This window comes from Pseudorca crassidens, chromosome 20, assembly GCF_039906515.1.
Source record: "Pseudorca crassidens isolate mPseCra1 chromosome 20, mPseCra1.hap1, whole genome shotgun sequence".
In the NCBI taxonomy this organism is placed as follows: domain Eukaryota; kingdom Metazoa; phylum Chordata; class Mammalia; order Artiodactyla; family Delphinidae; genus Pseudorca; species Pseudorca crassidens.
Genome location: NC_090315.1, coordinates 45178943 through 45194593, shown reverse-complemented (window position 1 = coordinate 45194593; position 15651 = coordinate 45178943). Strand labels below are relative to the sequence as shown.

The 15651-nt window shown below is 41.2% G+C and overlaps 1 protein-coding gene across 2 annotated transcripts in view; it reads right to left on the bottom strand.

Annotated features, from left to right (window-relative positions):
- Positions 1-293: 293 nt before the first annotated feature.
- Positions 294-15651, bottom strand: part of UTP4 (UTP4 small subunit processome component) — a 32868-nt gene continuing 17510 nt past the window's right edge. For both annotated transcript variants that reach the window (XM_067718429.1, XM_067718430.1), the window contains 11 exons: positions 13119-13290; positions 12916-13007; positions 11222-11318; positions 10378-10442; positions 9120-9242; positions 8568-8724; positions 6574-6680; positions 5452-5547; positions 2970-3155; positions 1372-1482; positions 294-491 (listed from right to left, as the gene is read on the bottom strand). In XM_067718429.1, coding sequence (XP_067574530.1) covers positions 375-491; positions 1372-1482; positions 2970-3155; positions 5452-5547; positions 6574-6680; positions 8568-8724; positions 9120-9242; positions 10378-10442; positions 11222-11318; positions 12916-13007; positions 13119-13290 — 1323 coding nt within the window. In that variant the 3' untranslated portion in view covers positions 294-374. The remainder of the gene's footprint in view (positions 492-1371; positions 1483-2969; positions 3156-5451; positions 5548-6573; positions 6681-8567; positions 8725-9119; positions 9243-10377; positions 10443-11221; positions 11319-12915; positions 13008-13118; positions 13291-15651) is intronic.

Sequence of the window (15651 nt, the reverse complement as noted above, 5' to 3'; positions counted from 1 at the left end):
TGAGGCAAGTCCCCATGCCTTTGCACTAGCTGCAGGCTGGAGGCTGGCAGACAATGAAGGTCATCAGCTCTCCAAAGCCTCAAGCATGTGTTAGGGGACAGGAGGTAACTATTGCCTTTTTCCCCTGAGAGTGTGGTCTAAAGAACAAACAGGACCTAAATAAGTTGGATGACTTTGTAGCTAATTGGAACACTATCTCAACTACAATACCTTGGAGTTTCTATTCGGTTTCAGTCAATGAAGGGAAATTCCTGTCCAGCATTTTAGAAAATAACATTCATAATGACTAGTCCTAAAGAATAACTTTGTTTTATTATCATGATTTGTGAAAACAGGTTAGACAGTTCAAGAAAGGACACAGACAGTGCCCTGTTTTAGGTCCCAAATTTCTTCTTTTTGATGGGTGGTGGCAGCTGAGCGATGATGTCATCCAGAGGCCGTTCTACCGCCACTAGTGTTCTTTCATCCAAAAGATCCATGAAGAGTAGAGGCTGTAGAGAGATGGTAATGATTCCACCAGGAGTTAGGTTCTGGGGCTAGTCCTGAATCGACTAACTAGGGCTAAAATGTTAGCCTCGTTCAAGCTGGAGGGGTGTAAATCTCTGACAATCCTTCCTGCCACAGGACTTAAAAGACTGAAAAAGTTGGGAGCTTTTATAACTGAATTCCATCATTTAAGATTTCAGCAAGATTTTTCATGTTTCTCTGTATGGAAAATCTGCGATTATCAAATTTCTTAGGAATCAATGTTAACAGAGGGCTCTGGAGCCTAAATTCTTGACAAATGGCGAGTTACAAATACATCAAGAAGTTAATCATACTTGAATCATTTACAACACCCCCCCACTTAAAAAAATTCTGCAGACCCCCAAGAAAATGTTCCAGGGTGCCCAAGGAACTCTGATCTGAGAAGCATGAATATGGAACTTGTGAGTGGGCACAAATAGCTGTAGTACCATAAGCTCAATGGATATCTGTTCTAGTACAGTGAAAAGCCGAGCCCAGAAAGGAACATCTAATAAATTCAATGACTTCCATTTGCTCGAAATTTATCTTGTGGAACATTCTCCACTGGAACTCAAATTTAAAAGCCAGCTTTAACACAAAGACCCCAACTGAGCTGCACCATCATTTCTCACTACCCATGTATTTCATTTTGGTGAAGGATGATATGCCTGCCTCTAATCTACTGAGGCGAGAACAATGAACTACAAACCTAAGGGACAGACAGTCTCAGAAAGGTCACTGGTTTCCCAAAACCAGGTTCTCTGCATGTAAAATGAAGGCACTCTTGTCCATTGTGGGACTTATTACATTTTGATAATATCACAAGGAACCAACCACCCAGAACGTAACGCAAAATGTTATTACCTTATATTTCTTAGAAATTTTAAAGGCATGAGCTGTGCGCCTCCTGATGATATCTGATTCATTTGTGGGAGGCAGTGGATTGTAGAGTAAGGTTTTGTCATTTGGAAGAGGCTAAAAAGACAAAAATGTGTTGTTTAAATCATTATTTTTTTTATTGGGTCTCTACAGACCAAAGGATAATAGTGATTTTTGGGGGGAACACAATCTTCTGTCATGTTATACACTTACTACCTCCCTGACTCTTCTTACTTCAGGAAGAAAGCTGGAGCCACTCCTGCAGCTCTGCTGTACTCTACTGTGGGGGTATGTGGCAAAGAGAGCTTGGTACTCTACGCCAGCAAGATTGAAGGGCCCAGCCGGGGCTTCTGGCCAGTCTCGTCAGTAACACTTTGTGAGACACAAACAAACTGGCATGTGTAGGAGCTCAGCCCATGAAGGCTCTGCTTTCTAGGCTCTCTCCCAACCAGGTCATAGACCGGCCAAGTGGCTGAAATTCTCCGCAGGCAAAACTGCAACACAAACCACGCCCACTGATGTCACTGACACCTCGAGAGACAGCCTCTAGCCAAGCAAGTGATATTTTAATTTTATCTCTGACTTCCTTGGGAAATAGCTCTGCCCCTGCATGAGGAAGTGATGGACTTATCACCAACGCCTGGGGAAAAATATGGGCTGATCTAGGCTGAGTTATAAAGAGGCAAATGAATGCGAGGGGCCCTTCCTTTATCACTCATCTCACAGAAGGCACTTGTCAGCCAGCTCTGCTTCCCACACCCAGAGGACACAGGGCCCATGAGATGAGTTCCAGTGACACATCACCATGCACACCTCCTTTAGAGCCATCTGCTGCTTTCCCCGTGTTCCTCCTACGCCCACCCTCACAGATACACCAAAACACTGTATTGGCTGTAATCTAAGCCCAAAGTGCATTATAGGCATGGCCATAGCTCACACTGCTCCTAGGAAAGGAAGTGCCTGCTCAGAAAAAAACACGAAATTTGGGGTGAATCAAAACTGCAGCTGGCAGAGCCTGGACTCTAGAACGGAAAAGAATGCTCACATCCCACCTAAATCACAGCCATGAAGAATGGAATTTTCCTAACTGGTCATTTTTCAAAACACTAAGACCAATCCCTCAAGCCTGCAGATAGTGTTTCAGTATATTCAGCCAAGGGGCACAAGTGGTCAAAACCCCAGCCTGTATCTCCTTTAATGAAATCATGTTAGTCATCCCAGGGTGCAAAGGTGGAAGTGATTTAGCCAAACCAATGGTATTCCCTGATCATGGTCACTTTCCGAATACGGGCCTAATCTCTTTCCTATTTAAGTTTATGTGCTGAGAGACAAAGCAGAGAAATAGTCAAATCAGCAAAAACCAATACACAAGGGGCTGCCCCTTCCCTGGGAGCCTCATGAGACTGGGTAGGAAAATGAGGAAATCTGCAAAACAAAAGCTCCTCTCCTCCAAAGAATGTACTAGCAACCTTTATTCTGATTCTCCTTCCTCTAATTTATTGTCCTCTTTCGCTTTTAGAATGGAAAGATTCCTAAGTAAACAGAACCAGGGACAGGACAGGTGGTAGTGGTGAAGAACTCACCAACGACTTGTCGATGATGCAGAACATGTACGCATCATGAAGAAGGATGTGCATTGGTCTCTTGGGATGAAAACTGATATGTGTGATGGGAGTATCCCTTTGGAGCCAAAGATGATGAAACCCCTGCTTCTGGATGGTCCGGCTCCATTGTGTATACTGTTTGTCTGGAATGCTGTACTCAAATACCTGAGGAAGGATATGACACAGAGCAAGTGCAGGCAGGTACCCAGAAAGACCAAAGAAGGGTCAGCCTGAACCAGAAAATATCTATACAAACCTTGGCTGTATCATATTCAGCAATATGCATTTTCACTACTTTTTTTTTAAATAAAAAAATTTTAAGGTAAATTACAGAACAATAAACAATTCAAACAGCACAGAAAGGTTTATAGTGGAAAACCACCTGCAATCGTAACATCTCTTTTCCCCAAGACAAAAGCAGCCTGTTTCTTGTTTATATCTTTTCAGAGATATTTTATGCATACAGTACACACTATTCCGTATGTTGCATTTTTCATTAGCATTATACCATGGAGACTGACCCATATCAATGTATACACACATCACTCATGCCCCTTTTGAAGAACATGTAATAATCTACCCACTTCTTGGATGTACCAGGATTTATTTACCTAGTCTGCTTAATGAGCATTTAGGTATTTGCAATCTTTGGCTACTACACATAAAGTTATAATGATTATCTCTGAATCAATGTCTTTTTGCACAACTAAAAGCATATACCTATGGGAAGAACTTCTAGAATTGGAACTTCTGAATCAAAGATTATGTGGATTTAAGTTTTTTTTTAGATATCTTCAAAATGTCCTCTAAAGCAGTATACTAATTTATGCAATATATGAAGTGCTGTTTCCCTAGCCGCACTGTGTATTATTAACTCAATCTCTGTTAATTAAACAGGTACCAAAAAATTTCCCACTAGTTTTAATGACAGAAGAACTTAAATGAGAGATTTCATTTTCTGGATATAATGTGTATGTGTGTGCAGGTGTGAGTGTAAAAACTGCTAATCAAAGTAGCAAGCATCGTCTGCCTGGTGGTCTATTTAAATGTGCTTCTTGGATCACATTTAATCTTTCCAATAGCTTGGTGAGGAAGGTATTATCAAGCCCATTTTACAGATGAGGATATATAAGTATTGACAAGTTCATACATAATATGTTCTGTAGCTCAGATATTTTAAAGATCTTCTTACAATTATATTCTCCTTACAACTTGGTATGGAAAAGTGGCAGACAAAGAACTAATTTTGCCCATTGTATATTCTTGGCTCCTTTGCTGAAGATTAACTGATCATAGGTGTGTAGGTTTATTTCTGGGCTCTCTAGTCTGTTCCATTGATCCACATGTCTGTTTTTGTGCCAATACCATGCTGTTTTGATTACTGTAGCTTTGTAGTATTGTCTGAAGTCTGGGAGGATTATGCCTCCTGCTTTGTTCTTTTTCCTCAGGCTTGCTTTGGCAATTCTGGGTCTTTTATTTTTTTAATTTTTATTTATTTTTTAAAAATAAATTTATTTATTTTATTTATTGTTGGCTGTGTTGGGTCTTCGCTGTTGCGCATGGGCTTTCTCTAGTTGTGAGAAGGGGCTACTCTTTGTTGCAGTGTGCGGGCTTCTCATTGCGGGGGCTTCTCATTGTGGAGCATGGGCTCTAGACGCGTGGGCTTCAGTAGTTGTGTCACGCGGGCTCAGTAGTTATGGTGCACGGGCTTAGTTGCTCTGCGCCATGTGGGATCTTCCCGGACCAGGGATCAAACCCATGTCCCCTGCACTGGCAGGCGGATTCTCAACCACTGCACCACCAGGGAAGCCCCGATTCTGGGTCTTTTATGATTCCATATAAATTTTAGGATTATTTGTTCTAGTTCTGTGAAAAATGTCACAGGTAATTTGATAGGGATCGCATTAAATCTATAGATTGCTTTGGGTAGTATGGCCATTTTAACAATATTAATTCTCCCAATCCAAGAGCAGGGGATAGCTTTCCATTTCTTTGAATCATCTGCAATTTCCTTTATTAATGTCTTATAGTTCTCAGCATATAAGCCTTGGTGAGTCATATTCCTAAGTACTTTATTTTTTTGATGCGATTTTAAAGGGGATAGTTTGTTTACATTCCCTTTCTGATATTTCATTGTTCTCCCATATCCACTCTAACACCTGAGTCCATTTCATCCTAGCCTAAAAACAATCAGTAAAACGAGCCCTTGAAAATTCTTCCTCCTTCTCATACCTCTTTATTCTAGAATCTCAGTGTTTCACCATTCCATTGTGACCCATCAAGCCAATGGATGTTACTGGCCTATGATCAGGCCATACATGGAAGCTTTACTACACATAAGAGAAAACTACCTTTATATTGTCCAGTACTGTCAAAGAAAAGCTCCTCCAAAATTGTCGTTATCTCAGCTTCCAAGTTACTATCCATTTGGAGGGAATTAGGAAGGACTGGGATCTCTTACCTGCTGGTCAGAATGAGCAATGACAAGGTTGTTGGTATTGGGGGCGATGGCCAGAGCAGTCACAGGGAAATTGTAAGCAGGCACTGTGCAGTGAAGCTGGGAATAAATAACAGAAACAGAAAACTAAAATAGGATTCCTTCCCTCAGGAAAAACTGGATGGTCTAAGTCAGTAGTTTTAAAATAATGCTCTTTGGAATTCAAAAAGTTCTATTCTATGGAAGTTCCGTAAATGTCAGGCATTTCCCCAAACAATGAACTTTAACTGCATTTTTTTAAAAATGCAAGTTTAACTGCCAACAAAACTAACAGCATTCACAGAGAACCTCAGAAAAAAGCTTTCCCTGCTGTCTCTACATTTGTATGAATTGCTCATAAACATGTCATTGAACAGGGAATCTACAGCTCTACACTGGATTTAAAAGAAATAAATGCCTAGGCATGGAAATTTATGTTCAATCACAAGGCATGTGCACTAGTACACAGGAACACCTTTAAATGCCAGGCAAGGCTCAAAGAGTAGTACATGCTTTTGCCACAGTGCAGTAAAGATTAAGTCATGCAGTAACAGGCAAACCCATTAAATGCTGCAGTTTGATATCGTTCTCTAAACTTTTAATGCTTATTGTAAGTTTTTTGTAGTTCTTATCTGACTTTTAGATGACGATGACAACTTGTAAGGGAACATTAGCGATTCAATCTGTGAATGGCAATATCATCACTAATTAGTGAAAAATGCTTTCCTGCTATTACTAGTTCTGTTTAATTTTAAAATACCTTGAGATTACAAGGCAACCTATTAAAGGAAATTGTTACTATCTGCATCTATTCATCTGGGTAAATCAGAATTTTCCTCCTCAATATACAGACATAATCTGGATGTAGATTCATTACTCATAAATCCTTAATTTCAAACTTCTGTGCATGAGTGGTTTCACTGTTCCCACTGACTGGTTTTAATGTTAGATTATAGCTTTTGGGTTCCAAGCAAGTGAAACAGGAAAAATTTTTGGTTAAAAAGAAGTCCAGCAATTTTCCAAGTCATATCAATGTGCCTTAGCCTTAAGTCTTATAACTGCAGAGCTAACTTCCTCCTGTTTTCTGCTACTAAACTTCATGCTCACCTTTAGTTGTTTCACGTTGTACACATGGACTCCAGCACTGGTACCTGATGCAGCTAGCCAATTTCCATCTGGACTGACTGCCAAAAGACACATGGACTCCACTGTCCCTGTAAGGACAAAACCATAGTTAAGCCTCTGAATTCAGTGTCCACAGTCAGCCAGCCCTGCCTTAAAAATGATGGCAAAAGCCAGTAAGAGCCCTGGTTTTAAGTTACTCATAGGACAATTTCTAGATAGCTTTGCAGATAAGTTCTAGATGCTACTCTACTATTTTAATTTAATTAGCCATCCTTCATGGAAAGAGGAGCCAGAGAGATAAACCAGAAAGCAGCACTTGCTCAGAACTACCAGGAGAACAGAGAATCAGGGTAAGAGCTACCACCAAAATCTATACCTTAATTGTTTCAAACTCCTTTCCTATCAGGTGTTTTTTAAACAAAGTTACAAACAGCAAATAGGCTTGAGGCTTATTTTTTTGGTCTGTGTTGGGTCTTCGTTGCTGTGCACGGGCTTTCTCTAGTTGTGGCGGGCAGGGGCTACTCTTCGTTGCGGTACGCGGGCTTCTCACTGTGGTGGCTTCTCTTGTTGCGGAGTACGGGCTCTAGGTGAGCAGGCTTCAGTAGTTATGGCTTGCAGGCTCTAGAGTGCAGGCTCAGTAGTTGTAGCATACGGGCTTAGTTGCTCCGTGGCACGTGGGATCTTCCTGGACCAGGGATCGAACCTGTGTCCTCTGCACTGGCAGGTGGATTCTTAACCACTGCACCACCAGGGAAGTCCCGAGGCATATCTTTAATTTACTAGCTGTATATTTAGCACTAAAGGAGCATGGGCACATATGAGCCATCTTTGTCATTAAAGAATTTTAAACCAATCTGGCATCATGAAGACCCATGTGGGATAAAAATCAGACAGTGATGCTATATGCCAAAGTAAGTGCTGCATGTAACAACCCCAAACAATGAAAAAGCTTTATAACTAGACATAAACCAGATGCTAAAGGATGAGCGAGGTGGGTAGAAAAGGATGGAGAACAGTGTGACCTAAGTGACAAGGACAGGAATACATAGGTTTGAGGGCTATGAAGAAACCAGCCTGACTAGAAGGGGAAGTGAGATGAGATAGGAGGAAGAAATAAAGTTATATACATAATGCAGAGCCCAATTTTAAAGGAGGGCTAAATGCAAGGTAAAGAATCTAAGTTTTATAATAAAACCATATACAGGTACTCAATAAATACTCTCAGTTTACTTCATCTGACTCCTAATTTGTATGTTTCTTTTCCTGTTTGCTTCTGGGGCAGCTTATGAACAGTGAGAGTTTAAGTTGATTTTAAAAAGTTGATTTTCCAGGCTGATGAAGTCTAAATAACAGTGAAGTCACTACAAGCCAGAAAAAGGGAGAAGGAAAAAGGCCCGTGGGAAGTATTGGGTACTAAGTCCTTAGTAGTTAACTCACCAGTTGTTATCTATACACAGTCACTCATTCATGCATACTCATGTTCTCAAAACATATGGAAAAGTGGTCATAAGCATTAGGACAGGTAATGAAACTGTATGTATAAGCTCATCATTATAAAAACAAACAACAGAAAAGATTAACATGTCCATAAAATACCTACATAATCAGCACCTACTGGAAATATATAAAATAATAATGGTAGTTATTTCTGGGTGTCAGGATTACAGATGATTTTAACTTTCTTCTTGCTCTGCTAACAAAACTCCAAGAAGGGTGATAAAACTTCTCTGGCCCCAAATAAGGAATCAAAAACCCAGTGAGAAAAGAGTAGGTGTGAGCAAGACTTCAGATTGCATCGAGCACTTTCACTTGCCAGGTATCTCCTTCTACTTTAAATCGCAAACATGTGAGTGAGTGTGTAATTTTTGCAGGGCAGAGAAGATCATTAGTGAACCCCCAACAATTGAGGTTTAAATGGAAAAAAAGGAACATCGAGACTGATAACTCTCTCCCATGGCCAATTACCAACTTCTCACCTGACTGAGGCTGAAAAGTATGCAGGTGCTTGAAGCTTCCCTCCAGCAGCCGAATGACATGCACAGACCCTTGATTTGATGCCACAAAGAGCTTCGTTGAATCCTCAGAAAACAAAATCTGAAGGGCAGAGCGAAGGAACGCTGGCATTTTGGAAACCTTGGGGGAACGAGTAACAAAAAATCAGAGAGACAGAGAGAAGTTAGACCTACAGCCCATCAAAAATAATCACAGTTAGGCTTAAATCATATGAATGCTTCCTGTCTCCAAGGAAGCCAATCAACCAAGGGCCTGGAACACAGACGTGCCTACTGTAACCTATCCAGCCCCCTTGTCATCTCCTCAAAAGCCCAACATTTACTGCCATTTTCTGGCATTTCCCTATCCTCCAAGAACATAATTTTAAATGGCAATAAGAGACTGTTTTATAACAGGTTTCTCAAAATAGCTTTTCACGGAACAAGGATTCATATCCAGGACGTTTCCACTTCACACAAAAATCACCCACTTATAAGGTTTCTTCTTATTCAACCAGACTTGGGGTTATCCCTTACCCTTTGGAGGTTTATGTTGTCATGTTCATAATTCAAACGATAGAGAAAAAACCGAGAAGCTGTAGAATAGGCTATCCAACTTCCACATGGGGAGATACAGCTGCAGATAATGTTCTCAGGACCCTGGTAACATTAGGAGGCAGGATAAATAGTCAAGTAAAACTTCATACAAGGTTCACTATAGCATGAATCCTCAAGCTACTGCTACTCTGAATGTATCCACAAATACCGACACATAATCCTGACACTCATATGCTATGTGTCACTATGATTATTTCAAAGGTAGAACATCTAAGTGGTGTGGCTTTGATTTCCAAAACCCAGAACAGAGGTCTCTGAATACTACGAGTTTATCTCAGCCCTTCGCATACTTCATGTGTACCTTCATAATAAACCCTAACTTTAGAAACCTGAGCAGGGAGGCATTTAATGCAGTGAAGCTTTGGAGGCTCAGTGACTTGGGGACTGATTTTCTGTTTTGGTCAATGACAACCTGCTTTAAAGACCTGTAAGAAATATTAAGTGAAAAAATTTGCGTAACACCGCAAAAGTTTAGTGTAACATTTATGTAATTCAAAAAACTCAAAAAACATCTGAGTGTATGTAAGTATGTATGTATACACACATACATATTCTCACACACAGAAAAAGATCTAGAAGGGTATACAGCTAATCAATTAACAGTAATTATTGCAGGAGAGGGGACTAGTATTAAAGAGCTGGGCAAGGGTATAAATTATCAATATTGTTTGAATTCTTCATAGTGAGACTGTATTCACAAATTATTTGTGCAATTAAAATAAAGATTTTTAAAAAGGAAGACAAAGCTGTTTGTATAGTATAGTCCCATTACTGGAGAAAGAAAGGATGTATACACATGCACGCATGGGTGAAAATTTTTTCTGGAAGAATATATAAGAAACCACTGGCAGTGATCATCTCTGGCGGGGTGGGGGTAAGAAAGAGGTTCATTTTTCATTGCATCCTCTTTTGCATTATTTGAATTTTTAAAAACTATGCATGTTATTTTCATAATAATACCAAAAGAAGAAAAACGAATTTCTTGTATTCATTCATCCAATAAATTCTGAATGCCTGACTTACAATCATAGGAAACCCAGCTCTTTTGACATAGTACTTCATTCAAATAATTTTAGATTTGAAACAGTTTATGATGTCAACTAAGAAACCCTCAAAATTCAGAATGAGAAAAATGTTCTGGATTTCAGAGTCTGAACACACAGTTAAATTTCTTTACCTTTGTCTTGAGGTGAAGTAAGTGATCTGCATTTTTAGAGAGTGGAAGTGTATCCCCATTCTTTCCTGGAACAAGAAATATCCCTGACATTTTTCTTCCCAAAGAAAGGTTATTCATACATTTTTTCTACTAAAAAGTCATTCCTGGGTAGAAAGAAATCTCTATCACTGGGAAATCAGAAAAACGTCTGATGTAGTAAGCTTACAGTTTTCTGGGGGTATGTATACGAAGAGGAAAGCAGTGAGCACTTTCTTAGCTTCTACTTGGGTGCCCTGCATACGGCCTAGGGCACACCCCTATTTCTCTGAAGCCACTCCCCACAGCCAGGCATGCAGGTGGATGGAAGTGAAGTTTGTGTGGCCTCGACTTCAACTTCATTTGTTCATTTTGGAGCCTAAAGCAAAAGCCTCTAACCTACTGTAAAACAACAGGACCCGAACAGGTATGTCATACTTAAGGCCATGAGGCTGTCGCCCTGGTAAGATCTGCACAACCTTCTTTTTCATGCAGGCCCGTCACGACCCCACATTAAAACTTGTCATTTTTCAACAGCCTGTTTTGATCCCAGTCTAACCAGGGAGAACTTTGATTCCACTACCCTCAGGACCACTATATCCTGCAGTGCACCATACTGAACCGAAAACTTTTCACTGATGATTCAGTGTCCTGCTAACAATTTTAACACTCTGAGGAACTCCTCTGCTCTATCTAGTGGGTGGGAAACCATAAGTTCAAAAGGACACAGACAAACCTACTTCCATTTTTCCACAAGCAGAATTTCAACTGCCATTTCTGGCTTCTACCTCCAGTTTTCTTATTGGAAAAAAACTTTCTTCCATCTTACCTGTTGCAACTGTGGATCCCAGTCGCCAAAGTTCCAAGTGATGAGCAAACTGGAAGAGGAGAAGCTGCTTCTTTTTTGCACAGGAAACGAGACGTCGCTGTATCCAAGAATCAAAAACACATAAACAAGCCGGAGTCATCTATTGCCTCAGTACTGGATATAGCAGCAACACCTCAGAACATTTTTTACCGTTAAAATCCATTTACTTGATAAATATTTCCTAAGTACTACCATTCGCCAGGCACTGTCCTAGGATCTAAAAGCATAGTGGTAAATAAAAACCTAGCTACTGCTCTCAAGCTTACAGTTTAAAGGGTTGACATAAAATTAAACAGGCAATTACATTAAGTGTGCAAAGAATTTTAACATGGCTAAGCACAGTATGTAATGGAAAAAAGTAGAAAGGCCTCATGACAGTAAAGACAGGAGCCCAGATGAGGCTCACTGGTAAAGAGTACTCAGGCAAAGAAGGTAGGGCAGGACGTTCCAAGCAGAGGGATGGCACAAGAAATAGCTCAAAGGGAAGAGAGAATGAGAGGGAATAAAAAGGAGTCTTTCAGAACTGCCAGACTGAGTGCAGATGGCGGTGGGGGTAATGTAAGTGCGTGAGAACAGAGGTGAGGGAAGAGGCTGTCTTCTCCGGATCAAGACAGGTTTCATAAGCCATGCTAAGGAATTAGGTCTTTACGCTGAGGACAACAATGACCAACAAAGGCATTTAAGCATGGAGGGATGAACAAAGTTGCTTTTTGAACGCATCAATGGAGAACAGGCCAGAATGACACAAATCTAAATAAAAGGAGATTGTTAACAAACTACTGTAAAGAAATCCAGAGGAGAAACGACTCTGACCCAAACTAGGTTAATGGCAGTGCAGACAAAGAGAAATGGCTAGATTCAAGAGAGAACGAGGAGGTAGACTCAGTAAGGTTTACTGGTTGAATGGAATGTAGAAGTAGGTAGTGGGAAGAAGAGTTTCTAGCCTGGAAAGATGACTGATTTACCTAGAAAGGAACACTGGAAGCCTGGATTCTCCTGCTCCCACCCAGAATAATAAAAAGTCCAGCCTTGGGCTTCCCTGGTGGTACAGTGGTTGAGAATCTGCCTGCCAATGCAGGGGACACGGGTTCGAGCCCTGGTCCAGGAGGATTCCACATGCCGCGGAGCAACTAAGCCCATGTGCCACAACTACTGAGCCTGTGCTCTAGAGCCCATGAGCCACAACTACTGAGCCCGCGTGCCACAACTACTGAAGCCCATGCACCTGGAGCCCATGCTCTGCGACAAGAGAAGCCAACACAAGGAGAAGCCCGCGCACCGCAACAAAGAGTAGCCCCTGCTCGCCACAACTAGAGAAAGCCCGTGCGCAGCAACGAAGACCCAATGCAGCCAAAAATAAATAAAATAAATAAATTTATTTTAAAAAATTAATAACAAACAAAATCCCCATAAACCACACCTACTGGGAAAAGGGAATGATTTCCCCAGAAACTGAACTACGAATGCTGCTGTAAATCTCTTGGCCCCTGTAAACATCTTTGCCAGAGGCTTGCCTTAGAAAGAAAAGGAAGAAAGAAGAAGAAGGTAACTACAGAAGGCCAACAGATCTGCCAAAGAAGAGTGAGCTGTGCTGTCTTATGGGACAGGCAGACCGGGAGATGAGGGCATGGTGGGCATTAGAGGATGATACTTACATGGGGAAAAGTGATTTTTCGGAGAGCAGCATCATAATTCTTTACCTCCACCTTCTCCATGAGAGGACGAATGACTAAGTGGGTGTCTGTGCCTGGAGCGGGAGGGAGAGGAGAAAAAATATTGGAATTAGAAAAAGTCCCACATGAAAATAACCACAGCTGGGCAAAGTAATGAAGCAGTCCCGGCCAAGACTGAAACCCACCTCCAGATATCAGTGCTATGGGGCTGTGGGCCACGGCTCGCACGTCATGAGTGTGATGCTGAAATGGCTTTGTCCGCACCCACTGCTTCTCACTGCTGTTGGAAGTCACAGAGACCAGCTGAAAATGGAACACTGTCCCCTCGGCTGTGCCCACCACGAAACTGTCTTCTTGCTGAGAAAGTAAATCATTAGGGAGGTACATTTGAGCAAAACAGGGCCCAGTTTTTAAAATATTCCCCGAGGTTTTCTGTCTGGGCAGCTTAGGGGGAAAACCTATGCCCAGAATTGAAGGGAGGTTGCAGGGGTCTTTTTCCTCCAGAAGCTAACAATTCCATCAGGGGAGCAAGTTCGCGCATAGGTAACAAAGCGCCCCCTACTGACAAAATTAACAGTAAGTACTTCAAACTGTTAGCGTGCTTTCATATAATGCAAACCCGACCTCATTAGAATAGCAACAATATTGGGGAAAGGGGAGGGGTCGCAAAACTGGCAGTCAAAAGACTGAAGCTTAGAAAACCCTAAAATTCACTGTCCTCTTTTTAGAGATGAAGAGAGGGTGGGCTGAGGAGGGGAAGTGGCCTGATCAATATCACAAAGATGCAGGTTCCCTGGTCCCCAGTTTAAGGCTCTCTCTTGTCAGCATGTTGAGCACGAGGATTTCTGTTAGTTTTAAAAGGTCTTACTGTGTCTACAACTACTTTTTAAAATTCCTCTATAATCTCAAAACCATTTTCATTTTAACTCATTTTTAAAAATGCACATAACTTTGAGTAAGAAAACAAAACAGGAGGCTTGATAGGGTACTGAGAAAAATCAGAAACCTGGATCAGTAGATAACCAATCAAACGGTGTAAAGAGTAGGTGAGAAGTCAAGAAAAGTGAGATGTCTGCACACATGTGAGCATGTAGCTGCCATCAACTACACACTGACTGTGCTAGGAACGTTGTATGTCATATCATCTCTAATCCTTCAATAACCTGCAAGGTTAAGTATCATCTGTCCTAGCAGGAGAAATTATAAAAGACTGAAATGAGCATAACAAGTACCGGTGTCCTTGGCTGGTGAGCCCTCTGATTGTCCTAGAGCTACTTTACAACTCCATAAATTGTAAAAAAACTGAGAGTGATGCAAAAGATTCTCTTGCATAGAGATGCAAAAGAATTTTGCTCGGTAGAATGCAGCTGATGATTGTCCTGTGGACACTGAGTCCTGCAACAATTTGTAAATCATTTCAGCATTCCTGATGGCCTTACATAACTGTGTTTTTTGATTTCTCCCTTAGAACTGCTTGTAACTTACTGGTTCCCTCATTAGTTAATGAGTTACAGAAAATCTCTGACATACTTCCATTTCATGTTTGGATGAATTATGATTTTACCCTTTTTCCCCCCAATCATCATTTAATAGCCCTTTACACAGATAAGGAAACGAACTTCAGGAGTTTACCTGTCTGTTAGTTTACAGACGTGTATCTACCGCCAAAGCCTTTGCTCCGGGCACAGGCCTCTCCCTCACCTCCTCTAAGGATACTATTTGAAAACCATTAGCCTAAGGCAAAAGTGGAAATACTGAGCTGCTTAGGAATTCACTCGCTCTCTCCATCACCTCCACTAAACAGTTCAAGTGGCTGTTTGCTCAAAGTACTACCTACGGAGAAGAACTGGGAAGGGAGGCCTCTCACTCCACATTCTCTTTCCCTGAGGTGGAATCATAAAAGAACTGAAAAGCAAACAAAAGAAAAGGGCTCTCTTGGGGTGCAACAGGAATGAAGCAAGGGAAAAACAGACCTGGGGGGTGCGCAAGTGCACGCACGCACGCGCACACACATGTGCACACACATGCGCACACACACACTAACTTAATCAAAGAGTGACTGCTTCACAGGGAACACAAAATCTCAGGACTGACCTCTAAATGAAGGCAAATGTTCCCTACAACTCCCTAAAGGAATCAGTACTTGCCTATTTGATGGAGGTGAAAGGCTTCTAAGAAGATCAAAGGACTGGGTGTTTGCCACAATTCACTCTTTAGTCAATGAGAAACCACTGAAAAGAAATTTAAATATAACCATCTGTTCTGGCAAGAGAGTATGGAGAAAAGCCTTGAAATTAGGACTGGTGTCAAAAGAGATGTGAAAATGGCAATAGCACACTCGCTGTGCCAGACACTCTACTTAGCACTTTACAAGCACAACCCATTTAATCTTTCCTCAGACGCCATGCAGCATGTATTACTAACCTCCTTGTTCTCACAGAGGAAGAAACTGAGACTTAGAAGTACCTTGCCCAAGGAAGACACGTAGCTATTAAGTGGTATGACTGGGATTCAAACCCAACTCTGCCCAACTCCAGAGTTTGTGATAAGCATTTTTGAGGACTGGAATTTGTACAATTGCACGTTTCAATTGAAAAAAAAAAAAAAAAAAAGTACCACAATCCCTTGCTTCTCAGGCACACATTTTCTCACATCTTAACATCTCTGATATGAAAATATTTATATCTGTCAATCTGTGTTATGTGACATCTTCAGATA